A 19,216-nucleotide genomic window follows, 5' to 3' on the forward strand; every position below is an offset into this window, starting at 1 on the left:
CCATTTCTATATATTATCTCTGTTTCTTTCTAGTCTATTTCAGTTTGTGGTATCTTTTTTCTTTTCTTTTTAGCTGGTTTCTTTTTTTTTTTTAATTTTACTTTACTTTATTTCTTTTCAGGGCTCCAGAATTCATTGTATATGCACCACCCCAGTGTTCCATGCAATATGTGCCCTCCATAATACCCACCGCCAGGATCACCCAACGCACCACCCCACTCCCCTACAAAAACCTCAGTTTGTTTTTTAGAGTCCACAGTCTCTCATGGTTTGTCTCCTCCTCCAATTTCCCCCACTCACTTCTCCTCTCCATCTCCCAGTATCCTCTGTGTTACTCCTTATGCTCCACAAGTGAGAACATATGATAATTGACTCTCTCTACTTATTTCACTCAGCATAATCTCTTCCAGTGCTGTCCATGTGGATACAAAAGTTGGGTATTCATCCCTTCTGATGCAGGTGTAGTACTCCGTTGTGTATATGGACCATATCTTCTTTATCCATTCATCTGTTGAAGGGTATCTTGGCCCTTTCCACAGTTTGGTTAATGTGGCCATTGCTGCTTTGATCATTGGGGTACATGGGGGCCCTTCTTTTCACTACATCTGTGTCTTTGGGTAAATACCCGGGAGTGCAATGGCAGGGTCATAGGGAAGCTCTATTTTTAATTTCTTAAGGAATCTCCATACTGTTTTCCAAAGTGGCGGCACCAACTTACATTCCCACCAACAATATAAGAGAGTTCCCCTTTCTCCACATCCTCTCCAACACGTTTCTTGCCTTCTCAGTTTTTGCCATTCTAACTGGTGTAAAGTGGGTTTGAATTTCCCTGATGGCTAGTGATGATGAACATTTTTTCATGTGTCTGTTAGCCTTCTGTAAGTTCTTTGGAGAAGTGTCTGTTCATGTCTTCTCTCCACTTTTTGAGTGTATTATTTGTTTTTTCGGTCTTGAGTTGGAGAAGTTCTTATAGATCTCGGATACTAGCCCTTTGTCTTTAGTGTCATTTGTGAATATCTTCTCCCATTCCATGGGTTGCTTCTTTGTTTTGTTGACTGTTTTCTTTGGTGTTCAGAGGCTTTTGATCTTGATGGAAGTCCCAAAAGTTTGTTTTCACTTTTGTTTCCTTTGTCTTTGGAGACATATCTTGAAATAGGTTGCTATTGTTGATGTCAAAAAGGTTACTGCCTATGTTCTCCTCTAGGATCTTGATAGATTCCTGCCTCACATTGAGGTCTTTCATCCATTTTGAGTTTATCTTTGGGTATGGTGTAAGAGAATGGTCGAGTTTCATTCTTCTACCCATAGTTGGCAATTTTCCCAGCACCATTTATTGAAGAGTGTCTTTTTTCCACTGGATATTTTATTTCCACTGGAGACTTGGATGGCTCCGTATTTCCCCCTTAGGGCTGCCTTTCCTGTATCCCATAGGTGTGGTCTCTTTTCTTAAAGGATCTCCTTTAAGATGTGTTTCTTGGGTGACTGGGTTAGTAATCACCAGTTCTTTTAGTTTCTGTTTGTCCTGGAAGGTTTTAGTTTTTATTTTCATGTAGTTTCTGTATCTCCTTCTATTTTGAATGAGAGCCTAGCTATATATAATATGCTTGGTTGCATATTTTTCTCATTTAGCATGCTGAATATACAATGATAGTTCTTTCTGGCTTGCCACGCCTGTCTGGATATGTCTTCTGTCAGTCTAATGTTTTACCCTTGTAGGTTAAGGACCTCTTGTCTGGAGTTTCAAGATTATCTCTTTGTCTCTGAAATTTGCAAGTTTCAATATTATATGTGGAGGTGTTGACATATTTTTATTGAATTTGAAGGGAGTTCTTTGTACCTCCTGGACTTGAGTGACACTTTCCTTCCCCAGATAAGGGACATTCTTCACTATAATTTGCTGCTCCAATACCTTTTGTCCCATTCTCTCTTTCCTTTTCTCCTGGAATCCCAATTTTTCCTTTTGTTTGTCACCATACATCATTGGTTTTTAATGTATGGTTCAGTGATTCATTATTTGCATATAAATACATGGTACTCATTAAAACGTGCTCTCCTACAGTGTGGAGATTCCTGAAGAAATTAAGAATAGAGCTTCCCTATGATTCTGCAATTGCACTGCTGGGTATTTACCCCAAAGATACAGATGTAGTGAAAAGAAGGGCCATCTGTACCCCAATGTTTATTGCAGCCATGGCTACAGTCGCCAAACTGTGGAAAGAACCAAGATGCCCTTCAACGGATGAATGGATAAGGAAGATGTGGTCCATATACACAATGGAGTATTATGCCTCCATCAGAAAGGATGAATACCCAACTTTTGTAGCAACATGGACGGGACTGGAAGAGATTATGCTGAGCGAAATAAGTCAAGCAGAGAGAGTCAAGTATCATATGGTCTCACTTATTTGTGGAGCATAACAAAGAACATGGAGGACATGGGGAGATGGAGAGGAGAGGGAGTTGAGGGAAACTGGAAGGGGAGATGAACCGTGAGAGACTATGGACTCTGAAAAACAACCAGAGGGTTTTGAAGGGGCGGGGGGGTGGGAGGTTGAGGAACCAGGTGGTGGGTAATAGGGAGGGCACGTACTGCATGGAGCACTGGGTGTGATGCCAAAACAATGAACACTGTTATGCTGTAAATAAACAAATAAACAAATAAAAATTCCCTAATGACAAAAATAAATAAATAAAATAAAATAAAACGTGCTCTCCTTAATACCCATCATCGGGTAACCCATCATCCCACTTCTCTCCCCTGGGAAACCCTCAGATTGTTTCCCAGAATCCATAGTCTCTCATGGTTTGTCTTCTACTCTGACTTTTCCCCTTTGTGGTCCCCTTCCTTCATCTGTTGTCCTTCTTGCTATTCCTTATGTTCCACAGGTGAGTGAAAGGATATGGACTTGTTTTTATCTGCTTGACTTATTTCACTTAGCATGGTCCTGTCTGGTTCCATCCATGTCAATGCAAATAGTGGGTGTTCATCCTGATGGCTGAGTGATATTCCACTCTATATGTGAACCATCTTTTTTATCCATTCATCTGTTGAAGGGCATTTTAGATCCTTCCACAGTCTGGCTATTGTAACACTGCTACTGCTGAACATTGTGGTGCATGTGGCCCTTCTTTACTCTGTATCTCAGTCTTTGTGCTAAATACCCAATGGTCCGATTGCTGGGTCATAGGATCATTCTATTTTTAACTTTTTGAAAAAACTTGATACTGTTTTCCAAATTGGCTGTACCAACTACTCTTCCCACCAACAGTGTAAGAGAGTTCCTCTTTCTCCACATCCTCACCAATTGTTTATTATTCCCTGCCTTATTAATTTTTGCCATTCTAACTAATGTAAGGTGGTTACAAATGGGGTTTTGATTTGAATTTTCCTGATGGCAAATGATGGTGACCATCTTTTCATGTGTTGTCTGTTAGCCATTTGTATGTCTTCTTTGGAGAAGTATCTGTTCATGTCTTCTGCCCATTTCTTGAATGAATTATTTGTATTTTGGGTGTTGAGTTTGAGAAGCTCTTGGTAGACCTTGGATACCAGCCCTTCACTTCAGATTGTCTATTGAAAGATATCATTTTAGTGCCATTAAATTGCATGAGAAGTCCCTGTTTCTATAGATTGTCTACATTGTTCTTGGGGTCACTTTTCTTTCATACAATCCCCATAATATTTCTTACAGGGGAGCTAGCTTGGTGGTTACATATTCTTTCAGTTGCTGCCAGTCCTGGAAGTTCCTGTTCTCTCTATCCATTCTGAATGACAGCCTTGCTGGATAAAGTATCCTTGTCTGCATATTCTTCTCATTTTGTACCTCTTTCTGTCTTGGCAGCCATTTCTGGCTTGCCAGGTCTCTGACTAAGTCTGATATTATTCTGATGTTCCTCCCTCTGTACCTATGAAATCTCTTCACCATAGCTGCTCTTAGGATAGCTTCCTTGGATCTAAGATTTGGAATGTTTACTATTATGTGCCAGGATGTTGGTTTGTTCTTGTTGATCTTGGTAGAGGTCCTTTCTGTCTCTTGGACAAGGATATTGTTTACTCCCCCAGGTTAGGGAAGTGCTTCACTACAGTTTGCTCAAATATACCTTCTAGTCCTTTCTCTCTTTCCACCCCCTCAGGAGATGTCAATAATTCTGACATTGGAACATCTCATGGCAAATGTTCTCACGGTCTCAAAGTCTATTCTCAGCACCTTTTATGTGTTTATCCCACCCTCTTCAGCTGCCTTTCTTTCTGTCATCTTATCATCTAGCTCAGTAATTTGTTCTCTGCTTCAGTGCAATTTAGACTGCATTTCATTCATAACATTATTTAGTTTGGCCTGATTAGATCATTTGTTCCCACAGGAAATCTATATTATGGCTAATATTTTTCTCAAGCCTAGATATTGACTTCATCATTGCTATTCTGACATTTATCTTTGACATCTTGCTTATTTCCATAACCATTAGAAATGTGATAGCAGGGGGCGCCTGGGTGGCTCAGTGGATTAAGCCGCTGCCTTCGGCTCAGGTCATGATCTCGGGGTCCTGGGATCAAGTCCCGCATCGGGCTCTCTGCTCGGCAGGGAGCCTGCTTCCCTCTCTCTCTGCCTGCCTCCCTACTTGTGATCTCTCTCTGTCAAATAAATAAAACCTTAAAAAAAAAAAAAAAAAAAAAAAAAAAAAAAAAAAAGAAATGTGATAGCATATCTCTGGTGTTCTTCCTTTTTGGTCTTTCCTCCTCTTAGTCATTCTTTTGAGTGGTAGTTGAGTGAATGTACAGGATCCAAGCAAGATGTGTACATTTTATGGGAACCCTAGTGTTGTGGTCCTCTTTTTTTCTCAGCCTGTCCTCTAGGAGAGAGGCCTGCTGTACTGTTCCTCAGGAGCCCTACTTGGACAGTGTTGTCCTGCCCCCTTTTGAGGTAGGGGTGGGTTCAATGGAAACTGGTTTTTTTTTGAGCTTTTGTTCACTGACAGTGTTCTGTATGTCTTTAGTCTCTTCAAGAATCAGAGCAGAAATGACTGCACCCAAACCTCTGGCCCAGAGCAGAAAAATTGTAGTCTGTCCTTCACTTAGCCCTCCAGGACACAGAGTTTCTGTTTCTGTCTGCGTTGCTAAAAACCATAGCTTCCCTTGTGGTGTGCACCCACAGCAACTCTCCCAGAAGCTGATCTCAGGGATGGGTTATGTTCTAGATCTTTGTGCTTCTAAAACCACAAGCCGCCCCTGTTTCGTGCATGTGCCCCTGTAGCTCTTGGATCCTGTCTGGGATTGCATGAAAGTCCTTTCCCTGCTAATACAGGTGGGAGTCTATGCCTGGTCTCCAGTGTCGGGTGCTTTTGCTCCGGTGTTTCGTCATCTTCCCGGCTCCAGCTTATGTTGTCTCCCTCCCCCTTCTGTTTATCTTCTGATATTTCATGGCAAATTAATGACTTTAGACTTCATTCCTTGTGACTCCTGGAGGTTTTGTTCTTACATCTCAGACTGATTTTGTGGGTGTTCAGAATGATTTGGTCAATAGCCAGCTAAAACCAGGGGACTGGTTGAAATAGGGTTTCCTATTCCTCTGCCATCTTGTATCCCAACGTTTCTAAGATTGTTTCACTTTATGGATCTCTTATGTCTCAAATTCTTCCCTTGTTATCCACTAGTGGTTTATCTCTCTTTTTCTTTGCTTCTTTATCCTCCTTTTTTTTCTTTGGTGTCACTAATTCTGTCTTCTGTGTCACATATTCTAACAATTAGAGTCTCCATTTTTTTAAAAGATTTTTATTTATTTATTTGACAGAGATCACAAGTAGGCAGGCAGAGAGAGAGGGAAGGAAGCAGGCTCCCTGCTGAGCAGAGAGCCTGATGCAGGGCTCATGACCTGAGCCGAAGGCAGAGGCTTTAACCCACTGAGCCACCCAGGCGCCGCCTAGAGTCTCCATTCTTTAATTGCATCTCATTAATAGCCTTTTTGATTTTGACTTGATTAGATTTCAGTTATTTTATTTCTCCAGAAATGCATTCTCTAGTGTCTTCTATGCTTTTTAAAAGCCCAGATAGTATCTTTATAATCATTATTCTAAACTCTGGTTCCGACATCTTATTTCTATTCTGAATAGGTCCTTGGCAGTCAGTACTCCCTCTTGTTCTCTTTTTAGTGCCGAGTTTTCCAATTTTGTCTTTCTGGCCATAGAAGAATAGATGAATGAGAGAGCAAAATACTGAAGTAACAAGAAGATCCCAGAGAAATATACACTAAATAACACAGAGAAGTTTTGCCTCCAAAAGAAAAAAAAGATTTTTAAAAAGAAAGAGAACATAATTAGGCAGGAGAACAGAACAGAGCAATACATTGGATCCTGTGTGTAGGTTGATCTGTTAGAAAACTAGACCTCAAAATTGTGGATAAAGAAAAATATATATACAAAAATAAAATTAAATATAATGAATGCATAGACTGTAACTCTGAAAATGAAAAATAAAATAAAAAAATACATAAAGATACACTCAGGAAAAAAAGAAAAGGAAAAAATAGGAATGTAAATAGGTGAACAAAATAGCAATACGCTAGATTCTGATTGTATTTTGGTTGGTTTGTTAAATGAAGAAACTATATCCCAAAATCTTTTTTTTTTTTTAATATTTTATTAATTTGACAGAGAGAAATCACAACTAGGCAGAGAGGCAGGCAGAGAGAGAGGAGGAAGCAGGCTCCCCGCGGAGTAGAGAGCCCGATGCGGGACTCGATCCCAGGACCCTGGGATCATGACCTGAGCCAAAGGCAAAGGCTTTAACCCACTGAGCCACCCAGGCTTCCCTATATCCCAAAATCTTAAAGAAAGAAAACTACACGGAATAACATTTTGAAGGATAGAACCAAAGTGTAACAATGAAAATTTAAAATGGCTTTAATAGGAAAAAAAAAAGAAATGTGAGGAAAAAAAGAATATGATCATCATACATTAGATTCTTTTCTTATTTAATTAATTAATATATTTATTTATTTATTTATTTATTTTTGAAGAAACTTCATCCCAAAATTGTAAAGAAAGAAAACCTTAATGAATCTTGGAACACTGCAAAAAGAAAATTTAATTAAAAAATAAATCTTTATACATATATGTTCAAACACAGCCACATAGTAAATGAAAGGATAGAATGTAACTGTAAAAATGAAAATTAAAAGAAAGAGTTGATAAAGTGAAAAACTGGTTGAATATGAAAGAGGAAAAAATTAAAATTGGAAGACTAAAGAATTGTGGGGAAAAAGTTGTGAGTTCTGTGTACTATTTTCCCTTAGCACTTGAGTTTGTAGTCCTGTGTGATCAGCTGACTTGCTCTTAGTGAGATGTTATTGCTGATCTTCTGGGTGAGGGGCCTGTTGCATGGATTCTCAAGTGTCTTTGCCTGGGGTGGAATTGCGTACCCCTTGCCAGGAAGCCAGGCTAAGTAGCTCCAGATTGCTCTATGTGGCTTTTGTTCCCTGTAGGCTTTCTGCACAGCTTTAGAGGTTGAGGATGAAAATGGCAGCCTCCCAGTCTTTGCCTCTGGAGCGGAAAGCTAGGGGCCCCACTCCCTGAGCCCTCAGGGAAAAGCAGTCAGTCACACCTGTCTTCCTGGTCTCCATCTGCACTCTATGCTCACCCAGTCTGTGACCAGGTGTTTCTATCTTAGGCACATGACCCTGATTTGAGTCTCCAACGCCTGCCAATTCACTTAGCACACACCCATGTCACCGCTTCCAGGGGAGAAAATTTGGGTGAGAGGGTCCTCCCTGTAGTTTTGCTGCTTTTGGGGCCCCTGCTTAGAGAGCAGTCACCAGACATGCTGTGGTTCAAGGTATATGGTACTCTGAGCTGAGAGCCCACTCCTGGATGCACTAATTGCAGCCAGGTTCCCTCCTCTGATGGAGTTCTGCTACACTCAGACACCCTTCCCTGGTTTTCCTGTGACTCCTGAGACCACACTATCCCACTATCCCACCCGGGATTCTGCACCTTTCAGGCAGGGACATCCCTCACTGGAGCAGACTTCTAAAAGTTTGAATTTTTGATCCATTCCTCTGGCACTTTGCAGTAGGTGTCTTATGGAGGATCTCTCACTCCGAGGTCAGTCTTCTCATATATTGCCTTGAATTCATTTCTTCACACATCCTACCTTGCGCAAAGTGGTCACTTTTCTATTTGTAGAATTGCAGCAATTCTTTTCTTAGACCTCTGACAGATTTCACAGGTGTTTCAAATGATTTGATAGCTATCCAGCTGAATTCCTGGGGCCAGAGGAAACTAAGCTCTACTACTCCTCTGCTATCTTGATCTGTCTCTTTGCTTTGGTGTTTTTTGTGGGGCAGGTCTACTAGCAGAGAACTATCTCAGTGTTTATCTATCTCCTATATTCCCAGTTTTCTTTCACTGTGAAAGAATGGTTTTTCTGGATATAGAATTTGTGGTGACAGTTTTTTCCCCAGCACTCAAAATATGTTATCCTGTTGCCTTTTGACTTTCATAGCTTTGAATGGGTTTATTAGTGAATATTGTACATGATGAGTTGCTTCTCTCTCCCTGCTTTTAAGACCATTTAAGCTGTTGAAAGGGAGATGATAGGTTGCTGTCTTAATATTGTATTTCAGACCTTCTTTCTTCATTATGTATCACCCTGGTTTTTGTAGGTTTGTGACTGTATTCCAGCATTCTGAAAAATTGATACTGACAAGTTTTGGTAGATTAATCATTTCGTCTTAATCATGTCTGTATAATACAGACATGAAGTAAGCCTTTCTGTACTAAGGCCTTCCACTTTCTTCTCCTTCAGATACTTTTCATCTGTTTATTCCTGTGAGTCTAATATACCTATACTCTTTTTCTGATTTATTGTCTAGGCATCATAGACTGCCACTTCTGACATGTTTCTCGATAATCCTCTACTCAGAGAATCAGTTACTTTACATTTATTTCTATTGGCTTCATTTCCAGAGTATGTTGTCTTTATCTAGCAATACCTTTTTCTTTAGATGTTTTCTGCATATTTCCTATTCTGAGATTTTCTTATAAATGAAGTTACATTTTCTGTGGTGTTTTACTTGCTGTGTAATAATAATAAGGTAATTGTATTTTTCAGAAATTTGGTAACAGCATAGTGACTAATCCTGTGAAAGATAAGACAATGGTGCAAGAACTTCTGGATTTTAAAGATAAGATTGATTTTGTTATTGAAACATCTTTTCTGAAGAATGAAAAGTTTATTGTTGCCATGAAAGATGCTTTTGAAACATTTATAAATAAAAGACCTAACAAGCCAGCTGAGCTTCTAGGTATGGTTTTCAATTTTATGAATATGTATTTTATTTCATCTCTTTTAAGTTACATGATAAGAATTCAGTTTCTTCTAATTTATCATAGCATTGCAAGATTATCAGTGATTTTAATAAACTATTTCTCTCAAGTTTAGTGTGCACAAGACATTGTTCCTTTGTTTAACTAATAGAAATCCAGCACTTTAGAAACTTCTGATCCTTTAGCTTGTTATAAATTTAGCATTTTTTGAAAAAAATCAGTAGATGAAACTAAAAAATTATAAATAGGCCCACTTCTTTTTCTTGTTCTTATTTTTTAAAATAAGGCAAAGGTTTCCTTACTCCCACAAAACCTAATGATTTTGTATTTTAAGTTATTTCTTTTTATTGACATGCTTTCTGAAAGTATGTCATTTTGAAACAAAATACCAAATTGATATTTCTTTGTTCCTTAAAATGAATATATTTAACACTTAATAAATCTTTAAGATTTGGGGGTTGACATATCTCAATTTTACATAATATCTTACAATTTGGGGGGATTTTTAAAGAGACTGGGAGCAAGGGATTGAAGAAATGACTTTATTATAACATTTGGACATGGAAGTTATAGAAATATTAAGGGCACTTATTTTGTCTTTTATTTTCCTTCCATTCTTCTATCCATCAACTTATTTATTCATTTTCTGTTTTATGAAAGTTGATGCATGTGGCTCAGGAGGAAAGTATTTATTTGAAGAAATGGTTTTTATTCATAGTATATTTGGAAATATGGCAATACTTAGAAAATTATGTTTTACATTTTAGCAAAGTACGTGGATTCAAAACTCCGTGCAGGTAACAAAGAAGCTACAGATGAAGAACTTGAAGAATTATTAGATAAAGTAATAATTTTATTTAGGTTCATTAATGGTGAGTAGTTTGGTTTAAATTGTCTATTTAAAAATTTAAAACAGGAGACCTGGGTTGCTCAGTTGGTTAATTGATTGCCTTCAGCTTGGGTCATGATCCCAGAGTCCTGGGATCAAGTCTCACATAGGACTTTCTGCTCAGTGCAGAGTTGGCTTCTCCTTTCCTCCTGCTCATGCTGTCTCTCTCTCTCTATCACTCACTCTCTCAAATAATTATATAAAATCTTTTAAAAAATAAATGTTTAAAGCAATAATAACATTTGTGGGAAAAAAGAAGTTAATGTGCAGGTCCTAATAGAAACTGAATTCAAATAATTTTTTATGGTGGTAAAAGTGATAACTTAAAAAAATTTTAAAATTCAGCGATAGCAAGTATGTTCACAGTGTTGGACAGACATCACAATTATTTAGTTAAAAACTTTTTAGTCATAAACTCCCTATAAATTAAGCAATCATTTGTCATTTTCTTCTTGCCTTCATCTTCTGGCAACCAACAATTTGACTGTTCCACTTAAATTTATGTACTTTGAGATATTTTATATAAATGCAATCAGGTAATGTGACCACTTGGTTTTCACTTGCTGTGAAATCATGTTTCACATGATTCTCAGATATTATTGGTTATAATATGTCACTTAATTGGCATCTGGTATTATCATTTTGTATTTTCTGAGTCTGCATTAAGGTGTTTTTCTTTAAATATTACAGGGAAAGATGTTTTTGAAGCCTTCTACAAAAAAGATTTAGCCAAACGTCTTTTACTTGGCAAGAGTGCTTCAGTGGATGCAGAAAAATCAATGCTGTCTAAACTTAAACAAGGTATGTGTCTTGACATGTATAGTGCTTATTTCAGTTATTTTGGGGGTTTTATACTTTGTGAATCTGAGTGGAAAACAATGACTTCATCTCTGTGTATCAGTTTGTTTTATGTATCAGTTTACTTAGTACCTTCAAATCTACTGCATTAATGGGATCATTCAAATATGTGCATATATTTTGCAACTTTCTCACCTTTGTGATCCCACAGGAGAAATATTTTAATTTTATATTTACAAATTTATTATATTGGCTAAACTTTGTACATGTAAGCTGGGATCAGTAGCAAATAAAAGTTGAAAGAGAGAGAGAGAGCGAGAGTGAGAGAAGCATGAAGTCTTTACCTACTCAGGAAATTGAGGACAGTTTCTTAGGGAAGCAGAATTGAAATGAGATATGAAAATACAGAATTCTGATAATGAAGGCAGAGGTATAGTTTGTGCTACAGAGTTTGAAAAGCTGGGAAGTCAGAATGATCATAGAGGACGAACATATAGCAGCTATCCTAAAAGCTGAAATAAGAAGTTAACCAGAATCAGATTTTGCTTGACCTTGGAGACTTTGTCTGTGATACTGTTTTATATCCTACAAGCAGAAGAATTATTGTAGAGTTTGAAACAACGTTAGAAGCTCTCATTTTTTTTCTTTTCTTTCAAGCTTTTATTTTTTTTAATTCTAGTGAAGTAAAATGCAGGGTAATATATGTTTCAAGAGTAGAATTTAGTGACTCATCACTTATATACAGCACTAAGTGCTGATCACAGGAAGTGCTCTCCTTATTTCCCATCACCCATTTAACACATCCTCCTACCCATCTCCCCTCTGGAAACCGTCAGTTTTCTAGAGTTAAAACTCTGTTTTATATTTGTCTCTCTTTCCCCTTATGTTCCTCTGTTTTGTTTCTTAAATTCCACATATGAGTGAAATCATATGCTATTTATCTTTCTCTGACAAACTTACCTTGCTTATCACAATACTGTCTAGCTCCAGTCATATTGTTGCAAATGGTAAGATTGCATTCTTTTTGACAATTGAGTAATATTCCATTGTATATATATACCACCTTTTTTTTTTTAATCCATTCATTAGTCCACGGACATTAGGGATCATTCCATAGTTTAGCTATTGTTGATAATGTGACTATAAACATCAGGTTGTATGTAACCCTTTTGAATCTGTGTTTTTATATCCTTTGAGCAATTCTGGGGAAACTCCATACTGTTTTCCAGAGTGGCTGCACCAGTTTGCATTCCCACCAAGAGTGTAAGATGGTTCCCCTTTCTCCACATACTCACCAATATGTTATTTCCAGTGTTGTTAATTTTTGACAATCTAAAAAGTGTGAGGTGGTATCTCCTTGTAGTTTTGATTTCTCTTTCCCTGATGATGAGTGATGTTGAGCATCTTTACATGTTTCGGTTGGCTATCTGTAGGACTTCTTTGAAAAATTGTCTGTTCAGGTCTTCTGCCCATTTCTTAACTGGATTATCAGGTTTTTTGGTTGCTGAGTTTTGTAAGTTCCTTATGGATTTTGAATACTAACCCTTTGTAAGGTGTGGCATTTGAAAATATCTTCTCCCATTCCATAGGTTGTCTTTTAGATTTGTTGTTTGTTTCCTTTGCTGTGCAGCTTTTTTATCTTGAAGAAGTCCAGAAAGTTCATTTTTGCTTCTGTTTCCCTTGGCTCTGGTGATGTGTCTGGTAAGAAATTGTTAAGTTGATATTGAAGAGGTTGCTGCCTGCATTCTCCTCTAGGATTTTGATGGATTCCTGTCTCACACTGAGGTCTCTCATACATTTTGAGTTTATCATCATGTATGGTGTAAGAGAATGGTTCAGTTTCATTCTTCTACATGTGGCTCTCCAGTTTCCCCAAGAACATTTGTTGAAGAGACTGCCTTTTTTCATTGAATATTCTTCCCTGCTTTATTGAAGACTAGTTGACCAGATCACTGTGGGTCCACTCTGTGTTTTCTGTTCTGTTCCATGAGTTTATCTCCGTTTATGGTGTAAGAAAGTGTACCCTGGACACTGTGGCTGTCCAATTTTCCCAGCACCATTTGTCGAAGGTATATTTTTTCATTGGATATTCTTTCTTGCTTTGTTGAAGATTAGTTGATGAGATTGTTGGGGGTCCATTTTGGTTTTGGTTTGTTTCTACTGTTCCATTGCTCTATGTGTTTCTTTTTGTGCCAGTACGATATTGTCTTGATGATCATGGCTTTGTGATAGACCTTGAAGTCCAGAGTAATAATGCCTCCAGTTTTGACTTTCCTTTTCTGTGTTATATTGGCTATTTGGGATTTTTTTGTGGTTCCATTCATGTTTTAGGATAGTTTGTTCTAGCTCTATGAAAAAAAAAACACATTGTTGTTACTTTGATAGGGATTGCTTTGATAGGAATGTGTAGATGGCTTTGGGTAGTATAGACATTTTAACAGTGTTCTTCCAGTCCATGAACATAGAATGCTTTTCCATGTCTTCTGTCCTCAGTTTCTTTCATCAGTGTTCTATAGTGTTTGGAGAGCAGACATTTTACCTCTTTAGTTAGGTTTGTTTCTAGGTATCTTCTTTTTGCTGCAGTTGTAAATGGCATTGATTCCTTGATTTCTCTGTCTGCTGCTTCATTTTTACTGTATAGAAATACAACAAATTTCTGTATGTTGATCTTGTACCCTGAGACTTTGTGAGTGGGGTATTAAGTCCCTTGCTATTATTATTGCATTGTATCAATGAGTTTCTTTATGTTTGTGATTAATTGATTTGTGTATTTGGGTGCTTCCATGTTGGGTGCATAAATATTTGCAATTGTTAGATCTTCTTGATGGATAGACCTCTTCATTAAGATGTGGTACCATTCTTCAGATCTTGTCACTGTCTGTTTTAAAATCTAGTTTGATAATAGGATGGCTACTTCAGCTTTCTTTCTTTCTTTTTTTTTTTATTCGTTTATTTGTTTATTTACAGCATAACAGTGTTCATTGTTTTGGCATCACACCCAGTACTCCAAGCAGTACGTGCCCTCCCTATTACCCACCACCTGGTTCCTCAACCTCCCACCGCCCCCCTCCGCCCCTTCAAAACCCTCTGGTTGTTTTTCAGAGTCCATTGTCTCTCATGGTTCATCTCCCCTTCCAGTTTCCCTCAACTCCCTCTCCTCTCCATCTCCCCATGTCCTCCATGTTCTTTGTTATGCTCCACAAATAAGTGAGACCATATGATACTTGACTCTCTCTGCTTGACTTATTTCGCTCAGCATAATCTCTTCCAGTCCCGTCCATGTTGCTACAAAAGTTGGGTATTCATCCTTTCTGATGGAGGCATAATACTCCATTGTGTATATGGACCACATCTTCCTTATCCATTCATCCGTTGAAGGGCATCTTGGTTCTTTCCACAGTTTGGCGACTGTAGCCATGGCTGCAATAAATATTGGGGTACAGATGGCCCTTCTTTTCACTACATCTGTAGCTTTGGGGTAAATACCCAGCAGTGCAATTGCAGGGTCATAGGGAATTTCCTGAAGAAATTCTTAATTTCTTCAGGAATCTCCATACAGTTCTCCAAAGTGGCTGCACCAACTTGCATTCCCACCAACAGTGTAAGAGGATTCCCCTTTCTCCACATCCTCTCCAACACACGTTGTTTCCTGTCTTGCTAATTATGGCCATTCTAACTGGTGTCAGGTGGTATCTCAATGTGGTTTTTATTTGAATCTCCCTGATGGCTAGTGATGATGAACATTTTTTCATGTGTCTGATAGCCATTTGTATGTTTTCGTTGGAGAAGTGTCTGTTCATACCTTCTGCCCATTTTTGATATGATTATCTGTTTTGTGTGTGTTGAGTTTGAGGAGTTCTTTATAGATCCTGGATATCAACCTTTTGACTGTACTGTCATTTGCAAATATATTCTCCCTTTCCGTGGGTTGCCTTTTTGTTTTGTTGACTGTTTCCTTTGCTGTGCAGAAGCTTTTGATCTTGATGAAGTCCCAAAAGTTCATTTTTGCTTTTGTTTCCTTGGCCTTTGGAGACATATCTTGAAAGAAGTTGCTGTGGCTGATATCGAAGAGGTTACTGCCTATGTTCTCCTCTAGGATTCTGATGGATTCCTGTCTCATGTTGAGGTCTTTAATCCATTTCTAGTTTATCTTTCTGTATGGTCTAAGAGTATGGTCAAGTTTCATTCTTCTACATATCACTGTCCAGTTTTCCCAGCACCATTTATTGAAGAGACTGTCTTTTTTCCATTGTATATTTTTTCCTGTTTTGTCAAAGATTATTTGACCGTAGAGTTGAGGGTCCATATCTGGGCTCTCCACTCTGTTCCACTGGTCTATGTGTCCGTTTTTATGCCAGTACCATGCTGTCTTGGTGATCACAGCTGTGTAGTAAAGTTTGAAATCGGGTAACGTGATGTTGCCAGTTTTGTTTTTGTTTTTCAACATTTCCTTAGCAATTCGGGGTCTCTTCTGATTCCATACAAATTTTAGGAATATTTGCTCCAGCTCTTTGAAAAATATCGGTGGAATTTTGATCGGAATGGCATTAAAAGCATAGATTGCTCTAGGCAGTATAGACATTTTAACAATGTTTATTCTTCCAATCCAAGAGCATGGAACGGTCTTCCACCTTTTTGTGTCTTCTTCAATTTCTTTCATGAGTGTTCTGTAGTTCCTCGAGAACAGGTCCTTTACCTCTTTGGTTAGGTTTATTCCCAGGTATCTTATCCCATTGAATTTCTAATTTAAAAAAAAAATCTTAATTTTATAGTGTTTTTAAAAATTATTTTAATTTTTTTTTCCTGCATTTCACTTTGGCTTAGTTGGTTTTTTTGTTTGTTTTGTTTTGTTTTGTTTTGTTTTTTGGTAATGTCATGTGACTGCTCCAGATTTTCCTAGTGTGCATCTTGCTTGGGTTTTGGTTGGTATTTTGGATTCTGTACATTCCCTCAACTAACAACAGAATGACTAGGAGTAGGAACTGTAACAAAGAAAAGAACCACAGACAGTGTCCTCTGCCAGGGATTAAATGGATGTGGATATAAGCAAGATGTCAGAGATAGACTTCAGGGTCTCATTTGTGAAGTTCATAGCTAGGCTTGAGAAGAGCATTAGCAACAATTTAGGACCTCTAAGAGCAGAAATGAGATCGAATCAGGCCGAACTTGAAAATGTTATGAATCAGATGCAGTTTAAACTGGACACTCTTAACAGCCAAGGTAAATGAGGCAGAAGAATGAATTAGAGAGCTAGAAGATAAGCTGATAGAAAGGAAGGAAGCTGAGGAGGAAGGAGATGGCCAGTAGCAGCCCATGAGAACAGACTTAGAGAGATCAGTGATTCCATGAAACATTCCAGAGCCAGAATTATTGGGATCTCTGAGGACGTGGAAAGAGGGAGAGGATTAGAAGGTATATTTGAGCAATCTATAGTTGAGAACCTCCCTAATCTGGGAGGGAAAGAAGAATTCGTGTGCTACAGGCAGAGAGGACCCCTCCCAGGTGTAGTAAAAATAGATCAACACTTTGACATATGATAAAACAAAAAACAAAAAACAAAAAAACTTGCAAGTCTTGAGCCAACGAAGCTACCCTTAGAGCAGCTAGGAGGAAGCAATTTCTTAATCGGAGGGAGGAACATCAGAATAACATCAGATCCACAGAGACCTGGCAAGCCAGAAAGGGCTGGCAAGATGAATTCATGGCATTAAATGAGAAGAACATGCAGCCAAGGAAACTTTATCCAGCCAGGTTGTCATTCAGAACAGACAAAGAGATAAAGAGCTTCTGGAAAGAAACTGGAAGAATGTGTGACCACCAAGCAAACATGCAAGAAATATTTTTTTTAATTTTTTTTTTAAGATTTTTATTTATTTTTTTGAGAGAGAAAGATCACAAGTAGGCAGAGAGGCAGAGAGAGGGAGAAGCAGGCTCCCTGCTGAGCAGAGAGCCCGATACGGGGCTCGATCCCAGAACCCTGGGATCATGACCTGAGCCGAAGGCAGAGGCTTTAACCCACTGAGCCACCCAGGTGCCCTACATGCAAGAAATATTAAGGGGGGATTCTGTAAAAGAAAAATAAGACCCCAAGCATACTATAGACCATAAATTTACAATGAGAATCTATAGAAAAAGGGACTTTACCAGCAATACAATAGCTCTAAATGCTTATCTTTCAATAGTTACTATCAAATGAAAGGCATAAATGCTCCCATGAAATGACACAGGGTTTCAGATTGGATAAAAAGACAGGACTCATCCATATGTTGTCTATGCTACACTGTTTTTGAACCTAAAGACACCTCCAGATTGAAAGTGAGGGATGAAGAACCATTTTTCATGCCAACTGGCCTAAAAGTAAAGCTGGAGTAGCAGTCCTCATATCAGACAAATTAGATTTTCAAACAAGAGACTATAGTTAGACATGTAGAGGGACACCATACCATACTTTTTCTATCCAACATGAAGATCTAACAATTATATATACCTTCTAGGTATATGCAGGTACAGCAAGGGAGCAGCCAACTACATAAGCCAACTGTTAACTAAAATATAGAAACATATGGATAGTAATACATTAATATTTGGAGATCCCAACACCCCATGGCAGCAATGGACAGAGCATCAACAGAGACAATCAACAAAGAAGAGGTTTGATGGACACATTGGACCAGATGGTTTTTGTAGATAAATGCAGAACTTTACAACCTAAAACAGCAGAAAACACATTCTTCTCAAACACACATAGAAGGTTCTCCAGAATAGACCACACACTGGATCAGAAATCAGGTCTCAACCGAAATCAAAAGATTGAGATTATCCCTGCATTTTATCAGACCACAATGCTTTGAACCTGGAATTCAATCTCTCTCTCTCTCTGTCTCTCTCTCTCTCTCCACACACACACAAACCACACAATTGGAAATAATTCAAACACTTGGAGGTTAAAGAGCATCCTGCTAAAAAATGATTGGGTTATCCAAGTAATTGAAGAACTTAAACAGTTCATGGAAATGAATGAGGATGAAAAACATATTGGTCCAAAACCATGAGATACTGCAAAGGTGGTCCTAAGGGGGAAATACATAGCAATCTAAGCTTCTTTCAAAAAGGTTGAAAAATTGCAAATGGAAAAGTTATTCTTACACCTAAATGTGCTGGAGAAAGAACAGCAAATAAAACCTAAGCAAGCAGGAGAAGAGAAATAAATAGTAAAGATTTGGAAGGAGATCAATGAAATATAAACAAGAAAAACCATAGAGCAGATCAAAGAAATTAGAAGTTGGTTCTTTGAAACAAATAGTAAGATAAATAAGCTCTGGCCTGACCTTTTCCAAAAGAAAAGAGAAAGGACCCAAATAAAGGGATAAATAAGATAAATCACAAATAAGAGAGGAGAGAACACAGCTAACACCATGGAAATAGGAACAATTAGTAGAAATTATTACTAGGAACTATACACCATTATTATATGCCATTATCACCAGCCAACTATATGGAAGAAGTAGATGTTTCCTGGAAATTTATAAGCTACCAAGACTGAAACAGGAAGAAATAGACAATCTGAATAGACCAGCAAGTAGTAACAAAATTGAAACAGTAATCAAAAACCTCCCAAAATATGAATCCAGGGCCAGGTGGCTTCTCAGCCACCTGGAATTCTACCAAACACTTACAGAAGAAATTATATCTGTTTTTCTGAGGCTGTTTCAAAAAAATAGAAACAGAAGGAAAACTTCCAGACCAGTTCTGTGAGGCCAGCATTACCCTGATCCCCCAAACAGACAAAGACTCAACATTAAGAACATATACAGAAAAGGGCAATTACAGACCAGTATCCCTGATGAACACGGATACCATAATATTCAACAGGATCCTAGTAATAGGATCCAACAGTGTATTAAAAGGATTATCCATCATGACCAGGTGTGATTTATTCCTGGGAAGCAAGGGTAGTTCAACTTTTGCAAATCAATGTGATAGATCACATTAACAAAAGAAAGACAAGAACCCTATGATCCTCCCAAAAGATGTAAAAAGGCATTTGGCAACATACTGTGTCCTCTCCTGATTAAAACACTTCAGAGTATGGGTATAGAGGGAACATTGCTCTCAAATGCACTCTACAAGGGGGAAACCTTTCCTCCTCTGGGACCCAGGGGATCCTCAGACCATGCCTTCACCCTCCTTTCCAACAGAAGCACCAGT

At 38.2% G+C, this 19,216-nt stretch overlaps 1 protein-coding gene across 1 annotated transcript in view; it reads left to right on the plus strand.

The window, feature by feature from the left end:
* The window catches only part of LOC123935861 (cullin-4B-like), a 109,757-nt gene that overhangs the window by 35,657 nt on the left and 54,884 nt on the right, over positions 1-19,216 (plus strand). The window contains 3 exon segments of the mRNA XM_045996700.1: positions 9,107-9,299; positions 10,089-10,193; positions 10,901-11,011. Coding sequence (XP_045852656.1) covers positions 9,107-9,299; positions 10,089-10,193; positions 10,901-11,011 — 409 coding nt within the window.

This window comes from Meles meles, chromosome Y, assembly GCF_922984935.1.
Source record: "Meles meles chromosome Y, mMelMel3.1 paternal haplotype, whole genome shotgun sequence".
Taxonomy (NCBI): Eukaryota; Metazoa; Chordata; class Mammalia; order Carnivora; family Mustelidae; genus Meles; species Meles meles.